The 19,316-nt window shown below is 46.1% G+C and overlaps 2 protein-coding genes across 2 annotated transcripts in view; both read left to right on the top strand.

Moving 5' to 3' along the window:
- Window positions 1–893: 893 nt before the first annotated feature.
- Window positions 894–2,540, top strand: hcrt (hypocretin (orexin) neuropeptide precursor). Its single transcript, XM_029624452.2, is given in 3 exon segments — window positions 894–1,070; window positions 1,767–1,956; window positions 1,959–2,540. Coding segments are annotated over 3 exon segments (552 nt in total). The 5' UTR covers window positions 894–905; the 3' UTR covers window positions 2,156–2,540.
- A 3,049-nt stretch (window positions 2,541–5,589) lies between these two features.
- Window positions 5,590–19,316, top strand: part of LOC115104126 (potassium voltage-gated channel subfamily H member 4-like) — a 35,887-nt gene continuing 22,160 nt past the window's right edge. Inside the window, exon 1 of the mRNA XM_065006452.1 lies at window positions 5,590–5,730. Coding sequence (XP_064862524.1) covers window positions 5,655–5,730 — 76 coding nt within the window. The 5' untranslated portion in view covers window positions 5,590–5,654. The remainder of the gene's footprint in view (window positions 5,731–19,316) is intronic.

The following is a 19,316-nucleotide window of genomic DNA, read 5'->3' as shown; positions in this document are numbered from 1 at the left end:
CCGGTGTTCTGCAGTGACGTTTAAAAATGTTGCTGTACATTGATGTCTAGAAAATTAGGCTACATAAAACATGGACTTGTGCAAGCCTCGCTGCTACACTCAAGTATGTGGGTGGGTCTGCAGCGACGTGAATTGATCAGCACCTTGGAGAGTGCTGTCCATTTCACCACCATAGATAGTAGGCTACTTGGCTGTTTACTCTGTCTGCTGTGCTGCTATGTTGCGTTTGACACTTTTTTTCTCTCAATGTGTTCCGGTAACTCAGAGCCCCCTGGATAACACCCCCTCACGCTCACTATGTGTTCCGGGACCTCCCGATTTACAAATTAAGCACTGCCCAACGCTCTAACCACTAGGCTACCTGCCGCCCTATAGGGAAAGGGGAACAAGGTGCCTCTACCACCAATGACCGATAGCTAGGGGGATAACACAACAAACACACTGTTCTAGGTGTGTCAGTATCCCCGGAGCGACACATGTCATATTTAATACAATAGAGAGAATGATCATTAGCCCTCATTAGGACTGTTAGGTGACCCTCTAATTACAGACCATTCAGTCAGTCACCTTCTAAAGGTTATCAGGGATGGTTCTTTGTGTTCCCTCATACCTTTGATGAGACCATGTCTATTGCTGCAGCTAATTAACCACGTCTCCGTCACCACTAATCATAGCGCTATGTCCTAACGAAGCTCACCGCCTCCCTGACATAATAGCATTCCACTACTTTATTCAAAACCCGGGAAATATCCGAGAGATGGTCTGTGGCAGGATCAGAGTCATTAATAAGGACTTCTGATAGACCCATCAAATGAGCAAACGAGTCAAACAGAAAATGAGCACTGATGGACAGTCTTTTTGTTGATGTCCCCGTCGACTGGACTAAAGATATCTTAGTGACGTCTATGGAGGGTGTAAATGAGACGACATTAGGGCCTTACAAAAGGAGAGCGGCTTCAGAGAGAGGTGAGAGTAGAAGTGGACCCCACAGCCTTGGGCAGAACATGTGTTTCAACACAAAGCACCTTACTACAGCACCAGGGATGGACACAGCATGCTCAAGCACCAAGGTAGGATCGACGATGTAACACAGCTTTCTATTACAGATTTTTTTTTACTGTGGAATAATTTAAGCTGCTATTATGGGCCTCAGACAAAGGTCATGTAAGGGGATGTTCAGAAAAGTACATCAGGGATTGTTTTTGGATGCATTTAAATATGAATGGTAATGCTCGCTAATGCTCCCCAATTTGCATGGAGTGTTTTTAGAATCGAGATGGAACACCACTATTTGCACTTAGCGTGTCAGTCGCTGCCATGACATTTTCGGGGGTTTGAGTTCCTTTCAGTCTATTGAATAGGGTTTTTGGTAATGGGTTTAAGGGTATTAAGCAATTACATCGTCTTTCAAAAATAGCAAGACCTTGTCTGAAGAAAATGTTGTAAAACTGATGGTTGTTGGCAGACATGAAAGCTTTCTGAGATTGTATCTCAATTAATATTCCTGAGTACGTTTTAGCTTTCATTTTTTTCATATTAACCATAAAATGATATTAACATAGGCCTATGCATGTCTCTCTCTATCTCACTCTCTCCTTTGTTTATGTTTGAGTTTGCAAGAAAGGCATTTCACTGTACTTTGCATGTGACATAAAAAAAGTGAATCTCTCTCTCTCTTTCTGTCTCTCTCTCTCTCTCTCTCTCTCTCTCTCTCTCTCTCTCATGAAGTTCTAACACTGAAATATTGTATCTGCTTTTACTGACAGAAGCTCAAGGTTCTCATCTTGTTGCTACTCGTCTCTCATCTGGCCTGTGACGCTCAGGAGGTTGCCAACTGTTGCAGACAGAAATCCCACTCCTGCCGTCTTTACGTCCTGCTCTGTCGCCCAGGTAATGGGACGGGGACAAGGGGACCCCTCACTGATGACGCAGCTGCTGGAATCCTCACACTCGGTAAACGAAAGAAACTGATGAACGTCGCTTCCAGAGCCGGTTGAATCAGCTACTCCACGGGTCACGGAACCAAGCGGAGGGAATCTTGACGATGGGGAAGAGGACCGAAGACACAGCAGAACCGCTCATGCGCTTGTTTCCCATTTTAGAGACGGCCCCCACTACCACGGCCCAGTTGGTTCTACAACTACCGTTCAAGTGACTCATCTGGAAAACATCAATGTTGATGCATCATTTTTGAGGGACTGCGTCAAACATGTATATATGAAAACATGGGTTTTGGGTCAAATGTTCCTTTAAGATTGAATTTGTTTGTGGAGTAGGTGTGTTAGTAATGTTGTAAATATTGTATATGATCTCATTGGTGTAATAAATGTGATAACGTTCACGTAGCACAGTTGAACTTGCTTCCCTGGTGTCTCTGTATTTTAGGTGATGGGAAAGTAAATATGAAGAAAGTGACTGTCATGAGGGTTGAGTCATCTAGTTGTGTCTATGTTATGGCATCACAGTCAGACAACCCCAATAGCCCCAACCAGCACAAATCATCAACGCCTCAATCAGCCACAAGCACATGTCTGGATGGGTAGGTGTGTTTGTTCGAGTGTACGTTCCAGAAATGAACTTTTCCCAGAAATACCTTGGTTTCTGTGAAAGTTGGAGGTCTGCTGTATTTTCCATCTCTCTTTCATTCTAACCTGCCCTCCCTCTCCAAACTGACTCCATGATTCTTCCTCTTTCACAGCTTTTCTCATGGGGGCAGCATGGAGCTGCTTCAAGGCTCACGTCTGTGTGGATCTCTGTGTTACTCAGAGGGCACATATTGTAGTCTGTTGTATAGCCAAAGATCGAGGTCAAGACCCACTGTATTTCTCCATCATTGCATTACATTTTCTTGACACATTTTTTTGTCCCTCTCTTCTCACCTTGTAGCTTCTTTCTAAATGTTTGTGCTTTTATACATCGTTAATAACTGAAAAACAGCATTGTAACCATTGTCATGGAAGTAAAGTCTCAGGCTATTCTGCAGTCTTGTTTGTGTGTTCATCGTGCGTACAGTACTTCCATCCACTCACCTGGTCACAAACACACCAACAATTCACCGTGCCATATCGACAGAAATACACCAGCAAGCGCTCACCGTGCTCACCATGTTTTCTCTCGGTTATGTGTCAGACCGCCTGGTAGGTATAGAGGAGGTGCTAATTAGAGCAGATGCTTAAGAGAGAGAGGGAGTCTGTCTGGGATACATTTCTATATTCATCTACTCATGCAGTACCAAGGTACCCAGCAAGCACATTTGGTTCCTTCCATGTTGTGGGAATGTACATTTTAGGTTTCCCATTGGTTCTGAGAATGAAGCCATCATTTTCCTGACTGGTAAAACTGAACGTTTTGGGGGGGGTTCTGGGAATGTACATTTTTAGGTTGAAGGGAGGTTCTGAGAACATTTTACTATGATTCCCTGAAAGTTTTCCTGGGCGGTTTCATTAACAATCTGATAATGAAATGTAAAGGTTATTTGTAGTTTTTTTTGTAGTTTCCTCAAATTTCACTGACTGTTTCAATAAGACTTTTAACAACACTGCTAGCTTAGGTTCATTGTTTTGAACTCCAAGCACAGATAGGACATATGGAAATTAATTTGCTTAGCATTAATCATGAAAACACATTTCTTTTTTATTGTGGCACGGCATCAGCGGGATTTGAACCTTTGAGCTTCTATCTAAGGAATTAGTCCACTGGGCCACCAGGATGGAGCTAGCATGCCATGTTTTTTAATTCATACAAAGCTGTTCATTTTAGTCTATTCAAACAGACTCCATTTCAAAGGAAACAAGCGCTCATTAACATCAGGTGTGGCCATTTAGTGGACGCGGCCAACACACCTGAACACACTTAACAAGATAGAGGATAGAGAGACCCCTTGTTGACCCTGAGAACAGAATGTATATGTTTTAAAAAGAATTCTTAAAACATTCTTTGAACGTTACTAATGTTTTCTTGTGGTTTTTATGGAAAGTCTTCTTAATGTTCCGAGAACATGACTTTAAATTGAACCATGAGAAAACCTGCAGAAAACGTTATGCTGAAGTACTGAAATTCCCACTCCCACTTCCCATTCCCATACCATTGTTTCTTAATATACTTGGAACAATTTGAGAACATTACTTTAAATAGAACCATGAGGAAACCTGTAGGAAATCTTATGCTGAAGTACTGAAATTCCCACAGAAGAACGTTGTTTCTCAATGTTCCCTGAACTATTTGAGAACATTCCCAATGCCAAACCAGTTGGAGAACGTTTCTAAAACATTACCAAAAGTTCAATTAAATATAACCAGGTTTGAACTTTTAGGAAATGTTCTGTTAAAGAAATGAAATACCAAGAAAATTGTTTTTTTGTCAAGCTCCTTAAATGTGCTGAGAGTGTTCCAAGGCCAAGCAACTATCCTGAACCATTCCCAGAACGTTGTGGGAAGGTTGTATGCAAAATAACCAGAGGACAACCATGCTCTCACCAAGCACTAAGAAACATGGTTCTCAGAACATTATGTGCTAGCTGGGTAAGACGCTTATAAGACCTTAGAGGCTTTTGATGATGTACAGTATGTGTTTATGTATATACATGTGAATCTTGTTCCTTATATATTCTAAAGCTGTGTGTGTGTGTGCGTGCGTGTGTGCCTACATGCGTGCGTGTACAATTTGCCTCCCTGTGCATGTCAACAGGTATACATGGGTATTCTCTTCCCTATTTCCTAGTAAGGATACAGGATCAGAAGGGGATGATGGCAGTGGTGTGCACAGCAGAAAAAGAGGGAGGGGATGGGGCAGAACGAAAGAGAAAGCCAGATGAGATTCACTGGTCTACTGACTGCCAGTGTTTCTGTTAGAGGAGGTGCAACAAGAGAGAGTGTCTATTAGTGTGTGAAGGAGAGAGATGACGAGAGGACAGAGTAAAATAAGGTATAGAGAGTGCGCAAGAAGGAGAATGAACAGAGTAATTGATTGTTAATAAACAGTGAGAAGTGGAGAGAAGCAGGGGGCTCTCGCTTTCGGTGGAAGAGAGAGAGAGAGACAAAAGAGAAAGAGGAAAGGGAGGTAGAGAAAGAGAGAGTAGAGGGTGGGAGAGAGAGAGAGACAAAGAAACAGAAACAGGGAGAGAGGGATGAGAGAGCGATAGAGTGTGTGATAGAGAGAGAGAGAGAGAGAGAGAGAGAGAGAGAGAGAGAGAGAGAGTACAGACTCAGATAACGGAAGTGGCGTGCGCATCCTGCTCTCCTGCTGGGACTAGATGAGACTTCAGACTGATCTGTGAGGAGAGAAGAACAGAGAGATACACTACCTAACTTGATGACTCGAAGCTGACAGTGAGTTACAACACCTTAGCTTGATCCGCGGTGAGAAGAATAACTACCCACACTACAGAGAAGGAAGGAGCTAAAGAGAAAGATTAGCAGCCTTACTTGGGATAAAGAGGAAAGCTGGAAGAAGGAAGACTATAAACCTGAGACTGAGGTAAATGCCACTGATACCCAGCTGACCTGTAGCTGAGTGCTGAGGCAGGATCAAGGAGAAGCATCTGTTGAAGTGCAGACTGCAGAGTCACGTTGGTCTGACTCGCCCTCCTCTCAGCTCTGTCTGTTCGGGGATGGAGTGACTTGGTCAGCCCAGCTCTGTCTTCATCGTTGGACAACATGCCTGTGATGAAGGGCCTCCTGGCCCCCCAGAACACCTTCCTGGACACCATCGCCAACCACTTTGATGGCACCCGTAAGTATACCCTTTACTCAAGCCTTTCTGCCTTTGTGCCACCCTCCGTGCCCACCTAATTGGGATGCCTGCAGTGTTACAATGGGGTTGATTGATTGTAATCTACTGGTGAGGTCATTTACAAGTTGTGAACAAGTTGTGTTTAATACATTGTGACTTTTCATTGTTAGATTTCCACTTTGATTTTGTGTCAGCGGGTCAATGAAAATATGACCACCTTTAACTTTTAGCTTTGATTTTGTGCAGGATTCAATTCATATCGCCAAAGTATTGAGGAAGATCAGCGTTATAGCTCGATTTAAAGGCAATGTCCCTGCGTTCGTGGAGACTGCAAATGCTGCGGGCTCAATTGGCAGCTACCTTTACATTTTATTAACTCAGAACTACAGCGATACAGATTTAAATATATTTATGACTATCTCATTCAAATCGCATGGTGTCAAGCATTAGAACCATCGAGAAGCAAAACTTTTTTTGGGGGGGTGGGGGCTGCTGTGGGATTAACACAAATTCTCGAAGATGTTGGGGGGTGGGTTATGAACTGGCATATGGAATTGTTTTAAGATGGTCCTACCATGGATCATTTAGCTATTTGATTTAACATTTTAGGACCCTTTAGGTATACCAAAAATATATTTTAAAAGTATTTGAGAAAATATTGAATTTGGCCTTCAGTAACAAATACCACAGAAACACGTTGAATAACACATCCATCAATGGTAAAAGATGGATGTGTTAAAAAAAAAGACAGTAAAAAAAATGAAATCCTAAGGAATAAGTGTCACGGTTCATGAATCCACTGCCTCCTTTTCCTTTTCTCTCTCTCTCTCTCTCTCTCTCTCTCCCGTGTTTGTGTGGGCGTGGTTCCCAATCTCGGCCTGATTGTCTGCGCCAGCTGGAATCACTTATCTTCCCTTTATATGTTCTGTAACCAGTGTTTCTTGTTGTCAGATCGTCGTTACTTCCCTGAGGTTGTGTCGTGTGTCCGTGCTCATCTCTCGCCGCCCTTGTGTGGATTATCTGCTGTGCTCCTTCCTACCCATCCGGACACTCTCCCCTGGGTTTCTCAGCACGCTTTCATAGGAGGATGCGCCCTAGTCCCTGGATCGGATTCCGTCTGAGTACAGTCTGTCTGTCCTGTTGCTGCTGTAACCTGTATTCATTAAACCATCGTTGCTTGCATCTTGCATCCGCCTATGTATTGTTACAGAACGATCTGACCAGACCATGGATGCAGCGAGTTCAACGAGTCTGACCGAATTCATTTCCCGCAGTATCACGAGAATGGATCAACAAGAGGAGAACATCTCCAGCACAGGTCGGGCAGTACAAGCCATTGCGACGCAGGTATCCCAGCTGACCCAACAATTACAACATCTGAGGGGTCTCGCTGCGCCACCTACACCGGCAGTTCAACCCGCCCCGCCAGAGCCGGATTCCCAGCTAGAGCCACGGCTACCGACACCAGAGGGTTATTCAGGTGATCCTGACTATTGCAGAGCTTTTCTTACGAGATGTTCCATGCATTTCTCGTTGCAGCCACGGACCTTCAACCGTGAACAGTCTAAGGTAGCAGTACTCACACTGCTATCAGGCAAAGCGGCTCTTTGGGGAACGGTGTGGGCGAACCAGGACCCATGCTGCACCTCTTTCAGACACTCTCCGAGGAGATGAGAAGGGTCTTCGATCGGGCCGTGGCGGGTAGGGAGGCGGCCAGACTACTCGCTGACCTTCGCCAAGGAGACCGTTCAGTATCGGAATACTCCATCCAATTCCGCACTCTGGCCGCAGAGTGTCAGTGGAATGAGGAGGCGCAGTGGGACATGTTCCTGCATGGGCTGGAGGACCGGATCCAGAAGGAGATTTATGTTCTGGACCTTCCCAGGAGTTTAAATGGACTAGTGGAACTAGCCTTGAGGGTCGACGCTCGTCTGAGTCGTGTTGGCCGCCGAGCATGCCCTAACAGACCGTATAACGACACGGAGGGCTGGCATGCCAGCGGCGGGAACACGGCCAGTTCAGTCTCCGCTCACGAACCCATGCAGCTGGGGAGAGCTCGCCTCTCCCGGGAAGAGAGGGAGAGGCGGAGATCCCAAGGACTCTGTCTCTACTGTGGTTATCCACTCCTGCCCGGTAAAAGATTAGGCCCGGTAGTAAGAATGAGGCTACTATTGGGTGGTGTCACCACAGGGAAGACCTCATCATCTACTCTCCTCCCGGTAAGACTAAGATGGGCCAACCACACGCACGACACCCAAGCCTTACTGGACTCAGGAGCAGAGGGTAATTTCATGGACTTCAAGCTCGCTCACAAACTCCAGAATCCTATCACCTCACTCACGCACAAGATATCCGTCAACGCTCTCAATGGTCAAGAACTACCCAACATTTCTCACACCACTGAACCTATCACACTCATCACTTCTGGCAATCACACTGAGACACTATCATTTCTACTCATGGACTCACCCCTTGCACCATTAGTTCTCGGCCACCCTTGACTCACCCAACACAACCCCAGAGTTGACTGGGGTCATAACTCTATATCCATGTCGAGTAACAAATGTCTTGAGTCCTGTTTAGTGTCTGCTTGTTCGTCTGTGTCTGATTCTGTGTTTCTAGAGGAGGCAGTGGAATTGTCTAACGTGCCCGTTGAATACCTCGACCTGAAGGAGGTGTTCAGTAAGTCCCGTGCTGCTTCTCTTCCTCCGCATCGTCCCTATGACTGTGCAATAGAATTATTGCCAGGTGAGTCTCCGCCTAAAGGCAAGTCATATTCACTCTCTGTTCCTGAGAGGGAGGCTATGGAGAGATACATCTCTGGTTCTCTGGCATCTGGATTCATTCGTCCTTCCTCTTCTCCAGCGGGGGCGGGGTTCTTCTTTGTGGAGAAGAAGGACGGATCTCTGCGTCCTTGCATTGATTACCGTGGGTTGAATAACATCACAGTGAAGAATACCTATCCCTTACCGTTGATGTCCTCAGCCTTTGAAAGGTTACAGGGAGCATCCGTGTTCACTAAGTTGGATTTACGTAATGCATATCATTTGGTTCGCATAAGGGGGGACGAATGGAAGACCGCGTTTAACACCCCCAGAGGGCACTTCGAATATTTGGTCATGCCTTTTGGGCTATCCAACTCCCCAGCGGTTTTCCAGGCACTCACTCGTAAATGACGTGCTGAGAGATATGATTGATCAGTTTATATATGTTTACCTGGATGACATACTGATTTTTTCTTCTTCTCTCCAGGAACACGTTCAGCACGTCAGACGAGTGCTTCAGAGGTTGTTGGAGAATGGACTTTTTGTCAAGGCGGAGAAATGCATTTTTCATGCACAATCCGTTCCATTCCTAGGTTACATCGTCTCGACTGAAGGTATTCGCATGGATCCTGACAAGGTTAAGGCTGTGGTGGATTGGCCAAGCCCAGATTCCCGTAAGGCCCTACAGAGGTTTCTGGGATTCGCCAATTTCTACCGGCGTTTCGTTCGCAACTTTAGCCAGATAGTCGCTCCTCTTACCGCCTTAACCTCCCCCAGAGTGACGTTCAGGTGGTCCGATACAGCCGAGGCTGCATTCGTCAAACTCAAGAGCCGCTTTGTTTCGGCTCCCATCCTCATAGCTCCCGATCCCTCGCGTCAGTTCGTGGTGGAGGTGGACGCTTCAGAGGTGGGGGTAGGTGCGGTACTTTCCCAATGTTCCTCTTCTGACGACAAGATGCACCCTTGCGCGTTCCTTTCCCATCGGTTATCACCTGCGGAACGCAACTACGACATTGGCAACAGAGAGTTGTTGGCAGTGAAGTTAGCACTGGAGGAGTGGCGCCATTGGTTAGAGGGTTCGGGGTACCTTTTATAGTTTGGACCGATCACAAAAATTTGGAATATATCAGAACCGCCAAGCGACTCAACTCCAGGCAGGCGCGGTGGGCACTCTTTTCGGACGTTTTGACTTTCTCTCTCTCGTATCGCCCGGGTTCCAAGAATGTCAAACCCGATTCCCTTTCTCGCATTTTTGACCATTCCGAACGCCCATCCACTCCCGAGTGCATCCTACCCGGGACCCTAGTGGTCTCCACACTCACATGGGAGGTTGAATCGAGGGTCAAAACGTCCTTAGAAGGGGTAACGCCTCCGCCCGGTTGCCCGCCTAATCGGTTGTTTGTGCCGGAGGGGTGTCGGTCCGATGTTATTCGGTGGGGGCATTGCTCCAACGTAGCATGTCATCCAGGAGTCAGTCGCACTAGCTTTTTGGTTAAGCAACGCTTTTGGTGGCCACTGATGGTTCGTGACATTCACAGTTTTGTCTTGGCTTGCTCGGTTTGTGCCACTGGGAAGACTTCTAATCGACCCCCAGATGGGTTACTCCAACCGCTGTCGGTCCCTTCGAGACCCTGGTCCCACATCGCGCTAGATTTTGTTACCGCCCTCCCGCCCTCCCAGGGCAAGACGGTTGTTTTGACCGTGGTGGACCGGTTCTCGAAGGCGGCTCATTTTATTCCCTTGCCTATATTACCATCTGCCAAGGAGACATCGGTAACTGTCGTGGATCACGTCTTTCGCTTACATGGTCTGCCGATGGACGTAGTTTCTGACAGGGGGCCCCAATTTGTGTCCAAGTTTTGGCAAGAGTTTTGTAGGTTACTGGGAGCGAGTGTCAGCCTGTCTTCAGGGTTTCATCCCCAGAGCAACGGTCAAGCGGAGAGGGCCAACCAAGATTTGGAGAGAGTGTTGCGATGTTTGGTTTCTAAGAATCCCTCTTCCTGGAGTCAACAACTCTCTATGGTTGAGTACGCTCACAATTCGTTGCCAGTGGCAGCCACGGGTCTCTCTCCGTTTGAGTGTAGTTTAGGTTACCAGCCACCTATCTTTCCCAGTACGGAGTCCGAGGTGTCTGTTCCCTCCGCTCACGCTTTCATCCAGAGGTGCCGTCACTCATAGAGCAGAGCCCGTGGGACTCTTCTCCGGGTGGGGGCGCGCACCAAGGCTAAGGCCGATCGCCACCGGTCGAAGCCTCCGTTATACGTCGTTGGCCAAAGAGTGTGGCTTTCTACTAAGAACATTCCACTCCGATCCGTTTCGAACAAGCTTGCCCCCAAATTTATCGGCCCGTTCAAAGTCACCAGGATCATTAGTCCGGTGGCGGTCCGGCTCCAGCTTCCTCCGGCGTATAGGAGAATTCATCCTACCTTTCATGTGTCTAAAATAAAACCTGTGTTTCAGGCACGCATTAACCCGCCGGTCCCGGTTCCCCCGCCGCCACGACTTGTTGATGGGGAACCCACCTTTTCTGTCAATCGTATTTTGGACTCTAGAAGGAGGGGACGCGGATTCCAGTACCTGGTGGACTGGGAGGGTTACGGCCCGGAGGAGAGAAGTTGGGTACCTGCTAGGGACATTCTGGATCACTCCCTTATCGATGATTTCAATCGACAGGTAAATTCGCCTGGGAACGCCAAGAGGCGTTCCTAGGGGGGTATTGTCACGGTTCATGAATCCACTGCCTCCTTTTCCTTTTCTCTCTCTCTCTCTCTCTCTCTCTCTCTCTCTCCCGTGTTTGTGTGGGCGTGGTTCCCAATCTCGGCCTGATTGTCTGCGCCAGCTGGAATCACTTATCTTCCCTTTATATGTTCTGTAACCAGTGTTTCTTGTTGTCAGATCGTCGTTACTTCCCTGAGGTTGTGTCGTGTGTCCGTGCTCATCTCTCGCCGCCCTTGTGTGGATTATCTGCTGTGCTCCTTCCTACCCATCCGGACACTCTCCCCTGGGTTTCTCAGCACGCTTTCATAGGAGGATGCGCCCTAGTCCCTGGGTCGGATTCCGTCTGAGTACAGTCTGTCTGTCCTGTTGCTGCTGTAACCTGTATTCATTAAACCATCGTTGCTTGCATCTTGCATCCGCCTCTGTATTGTTACAATAAGGTTTTGAAGTGTCTGTCCTATATCTAGGAGAAATAACAAAGCTCCATCTTGTCGTGGGCCATGCAAGATATCTGCCAGGCACGCAGAGATGTGTGTCTCCACCTGGGTGTCAGAAGGGGCTGAAGAAGAAAAGGAGTTCAATGTCATCTGCATAGCAATGATAGGAGAGACCACGTGAGGATATGACGGAGCCGAGTGACTTGGTGTGTATGCAGGGTCGGGTAGATTACTTTCTAAATGTAATCCTTTACAGTTACCAGTTACCTGTCCAAAATTGTAATCAGTAACGTAACTTTTGGATTACCTAAACTCAGTAACGGAATCGGATTACATTCAGTTACTTTTAGATGACTTTTCCCTTAAGATGCATTAGAGGCATTCATTGGAGGCATTCATTGGACTCCAGGTGAGTCCAATGAATTACTGAAGAGTGTGACGAGGGAAAAAGGTGTGTGTAATGATGGTGGCAGGAGTGCGTAGTGCTGGGCAGCCTGGCGCCCTCGAGTGCCCGGGAGGGAGAGTGGGGGCAGGCGTGACATAGTAATATGATTCAATTATGTCTTTACATTACTATATATCATTTATAAGTCCAAAAATGGATGTAGCAACTACAGATTTCCCTATTAAGTCTATCAAAAGTGTACGAGTTTGAGCATGTGTCCATTAGGCCTATGGATTTTGTTTTTTTATCAGCATGAATTAGATTGAGCAATAAAAGCCCCAATTTTATTCCATAGCCTGGGATCCGCACTATGCAGCTGTTGTAAAAGAGCCAGCTGTCCACTGGTTTCAAAAACAAAGATTGATAGGCATCTTAAATTCAACCATTATTGGGTTCAAATACACATTTGGATTTCTGAACAGCCATCCACGACAACCACAAGCCGTAAGGCACAAATAGCAAAATGAGAGAGCAGCAGTGTGATTCACATCAATGCGCTACATAGGTACCAATAATAAGTGATATCCGTATCACCATAGACTACACCACTGCTCTCATGCTGACCTCCAAGCGTTTATTCAAGTTGCATAATCTTTGGATGATATAACCATTGGAAGATATAGCTTGGACTGTAGCCTACCATTGGAAGATATAGCTTGGACTGTAGCCTACAAAATATTTCTGATATTTTTCCACGATCCATCAAACACATTTGGTGTGTCATCATAGTGGACTCTGACTTGTGGTCAGAGACGCTCAGGTGGAACAAACTTAAAGTTGCGCCTTTTTACAATGCTGATATGAATGTAATTAAGAAAACATTAAGAAAGTGTCACATTTTTCCCGGCAAACATCCTTTCGGATTTTAAAAGTAATCATCTAGTTTTTCAAAAGTATCTGTAGTCTGATTACAATATTATTTAACCCCTCACGGAAGAGTAGATCCTCATCTCACCCAGAATGGACTGGGGGAAATATTATATCAATATTTAAATTATGATTCAAAAATCAAACAAAATACAACACCCTGAAGCTTTACAGGAAACAGAATGTCATTCTGATATTTACTCACGCTTCAAATAATGTTATCATCAACTCCACCACGTGGTTCTGAGAGCACTGTATATACTGAGCCAGTATTCAGCTGGCAAGAAGCTAACATCCTCATGTCAATCTGAAAGTATCAACAAGCTAGCATGACCATCTTGCATAAATATTACAAAACTAACTCTTATACACTGCAGATGATGCAAAATATGATATATTCCGGTACAAGAGTAAGATAAAATGCAGTATTTACCCATCTAAAGTATCATTGGACCCACGATGGATTTCAACAGCTCTCCGATGTAATTGCTTGCTCTCTTACACACTGTGCATGCACAATCTTATAACCTCTCTCACGCATTATTTAAGGATTTCTTAAAGGGACTGTGCCATCTAGTGGATATAAATGAATACAGCTACGTGTTTTTACCACCTGGCTACATATAGAGAGAAGAGGTGAGGGCCTAGAACCAAGCCCTGGGGGACACCAGTAGTGAGAGTAAGTGGTGTAGACATAGATCTTCTCCACGTCAACTGGTAGGAGTGGCCTCCCAGGTAGGATGCAATCCAAGAGTGTGCAGACCCTGAGACACCCAGCCCTGAGAGGGTGGAGAGGATGATCTGATGGTTCACGGTGTCGAAGGCAGAAGATAGATCGAGGAGGATGAGAACAGAGGAGAGAGAGTCAGCTTTGGAAGAGCGAAAAGCCTCCGTGACACAGAGGAGAGCAGTCTCAGTTGAGTGACCCGTCTTGAAGCCTTGACTGGCTTGACACTAATTGCTAATTGCCTAGCTGAGGTGAAGAGCATACCTCCCGGTACTAATTGCTGATTGCACAGGAGAGGAGGTTAACCACTCCCCCTCCAATACAACCACTGATTACCAAAACAATAACAGTCACAAATTGCCCTGCCCTTTATTCCTGGTTGATGTGTCAACAATCAGCTGCAAGTCATTTTTTAAAGTTTAACCTTTGTTTAACTAGGCAAGTCAGTTGAACAAATTCTTATTTACAATGACAGCCTAGGAACACTGGGTTAACTACCGTGTTCAGGGGCAGAACAACAGATTTTTACCTTGGCAGCTCGGGGATTCGATATAGCAAACTTTTGGTTACTGGCCCAACGCTCTAACCACTAGGCTACCTGCCGCCCCAGGTATCCTAGTGGCTGCTGAGCAGTCAGCAGTTCATACACTAAGTAGGCTACTGGAAATACAGACAGCACTTAAAGTAAATGGCCCTAGCTAGCAAAAATACAGTACTAAAAAAACACTAGATGAAGACAAAATTATACTTATTACTACTAGCGATGTTAGGAGTCAACTAGCTATAGATTGAAGCTACACCACTGCATGGCAAAGCAAACAATGAACCACTGAAAACACTACCTAGATTTGAATTTAGTTCAACTACCACTTAGTCCAACTATCACTCCACAACTACTACAAAATTTTATTTAATTACTAGTAGAACTATATGTAGTTCACCACTCCCCAGCACTGTGTGTAAGTGGTACTGGAGAGGGGCAGCCAGTCAAACTGTGTGTAAGTGGTACTGGAGAGGGGCAGCCAGTCAACACTGTGTGTACATGGTACTGGAGAGGGGCAGCCAGTCAACACTGTGTGTAAGTGGTACTGGAGAGGGGCAGCCAGTCAACACTGTGTGTACGTGGTACTGGAGAGGGGCAGCCAGTCAACACTGTGTGTACGTGGTACTGGAGAGGGGCAGCCAGTCAACACTGTGTGTAAGTGGTACTGGAGAGGGGCAGCCAGTCAACACTGTGTGTACCTGGTACTGGAGAGGGGCAGCCAGTCAACACTGTGTGTAAGTGGTACTGGAGAGGGGCAGCCAGTCAAACTGTGTGTAAGTGGTACTGGAGAGGGGCAGCCAGTCAACACTGTGTGTACGTGGTACTGGAGAGGGGCAGCCAGTCAACACTGTGTGTACGTGGTACTGGAGAGGGGCAGCCAGTCAACACTGTGTGTAAGTGGTACTGGAGAGGGGCAGCCAGTCAACACTGTGTGTACGTGGTACTGGAGAGGGGCAGCCAGTCAACACTGTGTGTAAGTGGTACTGGAGAGGGGCAGCCAGTCAACACTGTGTGTAAGTGGTACTGGAGAGGGGCAGCCAGTCAACACTGTGTGTAAGTGGTACTGGAGAGGGGCAGCCAGTCAACACTGTGTGTAAGTGGTACTGGAGAGGAGGAGCCAGTCAAGACTGTGTGTACGTGGTACTGGAGAGGGGCAGCCAGTCAACACTGTGTGTAAGTAGTACTGGAGAGGGGCAGCCAGTCAACACTGTGTGTAAGTGGTACTGGAGAGGGGCAGCCAGTCAACACTGTGTGTACGTGGTACTGGAGAGGGGCAGCCAGTCAACAATGTGTGTATGTGGTACTGGAGAGGGGCAGCCAGTTAACACTGTGTGTACGTGGTACTAGAGAGGGGCAGCCAGTCAACACTGTGTGTAAGTGGTACTGGAGAGGGGCAGCCAGTCAACACTGTGTGTACGTGGTACTGGAGAGGGGCAGCCAGTCAACACTGTGTGTACGTGGTACTGGAGAGGGGCAGCCAGTCAACACTGTGTGTAAGTGGTACTGGAGAGGGGCAGCCAGTCAACACTGTGTGTAAGTGGTACTGGAGAGGGGCAGCCAGTCAACACTGTGTGTAAGTGGTACTGGAGAGGAGCAGCCAGTCAAGACTGTGTGTACGTGGTACTGGAGAGGGGCAGCCAGTCAACACTGTGTGTAAGTAGTACTGGAGAGGGGCAGCCAGTCAACACTGGAGAGGGTGCAGCCAGTCAACACTGTGTGTAAGTGGTACTGGAGAGGGGCAGCCAGTCAACACTGTGTGTAAGTGGTACTGGAGAGGGGCAGCCAGTCAAGACTGTGTGTACGTGGTACTGGAGAGGGACAGCCAGTCAACACTGTGTGTAAGTGGTACTGGAGAGGGGCAGCCAGTCAACACTGTGTGTACGTGGTACTGGAGAGGGTGCAGCCAGTCAAGACAGTAATTCAGGCTGTGACAGTGATGGAGAGAGTGGTGAGAGCTCAGCAGAGGAGGAGTGGGTGTGCTGTTGTTTTGGATTGAAGTGCCACTTGTTGGGCTGTTGTGTGTTTGCTGTCTCTGTTGCTCCTCATTAAAGTGATACTTCGGGATTTTGGCAATGAAGCGAGCCAATGTTAACTTGTGTCAGTGCAAAACCAGACACTTACAGTCATTGCGCTAACGCTAGTTAGCAATTGCGCTACAACTAGTTAGCAACTCTCTTCAAACTGCACGCAGAGGCATACAAATCTGGGGAAGTAGATAAAGGTCTTCATTTCCTCCTGAAGTATCCCTTTAAGACTTCAGTACCTGTATCCCTATTTCCCCTTTCTTTTAGCTCACTCACAACCTAAAAGCTCTTTTATTATTAGTCATACGTGTTCACAGTTCATGTATTCTGTTTGTTCATCTATTAAGCACCTCTGCATTTGACCATAGGATATATACTGAGTGCACAAAACATTAGGAACACCTGCTCTTTCCATGACAGACTGACCAGGTGAATCCAGGTGAAAGCTAGGATGCCTTATTTATGTCACTTGTTAATTAAATCCACTTCAATCAGTGTAGATGAAGGGGAGGAGACAGGCTAAAGAACTATGTTTAAGCCTTGAGACAATTGAGACAGTGATTGTGTACAGTGGCAAGAACAAGTATGTGGAATTATCTGGATTTCTGCATAAATTGGTCATAAATTAGATCTGATCTTATTCTAAGTCACAATAACAGACAAACACAGTCTGCTTAAACTAATAACACACAAATGATTATCATTTAAACACTTACAGGGTAGGTTGGAAAATGTATGTGAACCCCAAAAGCTAATTGGAGTCAGGAGTCAGCTAACCTGGAGTTCAATCATTGAGACGAGATTGGAGATGTTGGTTAGAGCTGCCCTGCCCTATAAAAACACTCACAAAATTGTGAGTTTGCTATTCACAAGAAGCATTGCCTAATGTGAACCATGCCTCAAACAAAAGAGATCTCAGAAGACCCAAGATTAAGAAATGTTGACTTGCATAAAGCTGGAAAGGGTTACAAAAATATCCCTAAAAGCCTTGATGTTCATCAGTCCATGGTAAGACAAATTGTCTATAAATGGAGAAAGTTCAGCACTGTTGCTACTCTCCCTAGGAGTGGCCGTTCTACAAAGATGACTGCTAGAGTACAGTGCAGAATGCTCAATGAGGTTAAGAAGAATCTTAGAGTGTCAGCTAAAGACTGGAACATGCCAACATCTCTGTTGACGAGGCTATGATACGTTAAACACTAAATAAATAAAAAACATTGCTGCAAGTCTGAAGTTCGCAAAAGAGCATCTGGATGTTCCACAATGCAACTGGCAAAAAATATTCTGTGGAGAAAAAAAGGCACAGCACACCAACATCAAAACCTCGTCCCGACTATAAAGTATGGTGGAGGAGCATCATGGTTTGGGACTGCTTTGCTGTCTCAGGGCCTTGGACAGCTTGCTATAATCAACAGAAAAATGAATTCCCAAGTTTATCAAGACATTTTGCAGGAGAATGTAAGGCTATCTGTCCGACAATTGAACCTCAACAGAAGTTGGGCAATGCAACAGGACAACGACCCCAAAACACAAAAGTAAATCAACAACAGAATGGCTTCAACAGAAGAAAATATGCCTTCTGGAGTGGCTCAGTCAGAGTCATGACCTCTACCCGATTGAGATGCTGTGGCATGACCTCAAAAGAGCGGTTCACACCAGACATCCCAAGAATGTTGCTGATCTTAAACAGTTTTGTAAAGAAGAATGGTCCAAAATTCCTCCTGACCGTTGTGCAGGTCTGATCAGCAACTACAGAAAACTTTGGTTGAGGTTATTGCTGCCAAAGGAGGGTCAACCAGTTATTAAATCCGAGGGTTCACATACTTTTCCCACCCTGCACTGTGAATGTTTATACGGTGTGTTGAGTAAAGACATGACAACCTATAATTGGTTGTGTTATTAGTTTAAGCAAACTGTGTTTGTCTATTGTTGTGACTTCAATGAAGATCAGATCAAATTTTATGACCAATTTATGCAGAAATCCAGGTAATTGCAAAAGGGTTCAGATACTTTTCTTGCCACTGTACGTGTGCCATTCAGAGGTTGAATGGGCATGACAAAAGTTCCTTTGAACGGGGTATGGTTGTAGGTGCCAGGTGTCAAGAACTGCAATGCTGCTGGGTTTTTCACTCTCAACAGTTTCCCGTGTGTATCAAAAATGGTCCACCACTCAAAGGACATCCAACCGAACTTGACACAACTGTAGGAATCGTTGTAGTCAACATGGGCCAGCATCCCTGCGGAATGCTTTCGACACCTTGTAAGAGTCCATGCCCCGACGAACTGACGCTGTTCTGACGGCAAAAAGGGGGGGCAACTCAATATTAGGAAGGTGTTCCTAACGGTTTGTACAACAAGTATATGTCACTAATGGACTACTGTCCAAGCTACATGATGCACTTTCCCATGGTCAGATCGGGTCACGCTCTTCTCAGTGGGTTACAAGAAGTGGGACATGACATCTTGCTAGCGTGTGGCCGCCGATCTGTGTCCTGGCTGAGTTAATGAATTCAGTGTGTTGACAAACACACTCACACTCTCTCTATTATACACACTGACACTCACACACACACACACCAACCTGGACTCAGGAGTAGATGTAACATAGTAAATGTAAACCCAGGACACTCCAATTAGGATGATATGATATGTTACGTTTCATATGGTATGTATTCATTTGTGGATGTCCATCATCCCATTTCGTATGATATGTTATGATTTACAATTTGTGTGATATGCAATGCATTGCAATTCGTACAATATGCTACAGATTTGTAAAATGTATGATATGTAATGAATTCCAATCTGTTGTGGCTAACGTTAGCTAGGTGGCTATCGCTAACGTTAGCTAGGTGACTAAGGTGGCACAGCGGTCTAAGGCGGTGTAACTACAGACCCGGGTTCGATCCCAGGCTGTGTCGCAGCCAGCTGAGACTGGAAGACCCATGAGGCGGTGCACAATTGGCCCAGCATCGTCCGTGTTACCATCACGCTCTAGCGATGACTGTGGCGGGCTGGGCGCATGCACGCTGCATGCTGACTTCGGGAGCTATTATATG

Source organism: Oncorhynchus nerka, linkage group LG21 (genome assembly GCF_034236695.1).
Source record: "Oncorhynchus nerka isolate Pitt River linkage group LG21, Oner_Uvic_2.0, whole genome shotgun sequence".
Lineage (NCBI taxonomy): Eukaryota > Metazoa > Chordata > Actinopteri > Salmoniformes > Salmonidae > Oncorhynchus > Oncorhynchus nerka.
The sequence above is the reverse complement of the archived record's forward strand: the minus strand, read 5'-3'. Positions and strand labels throughout refer to the sequence as shown.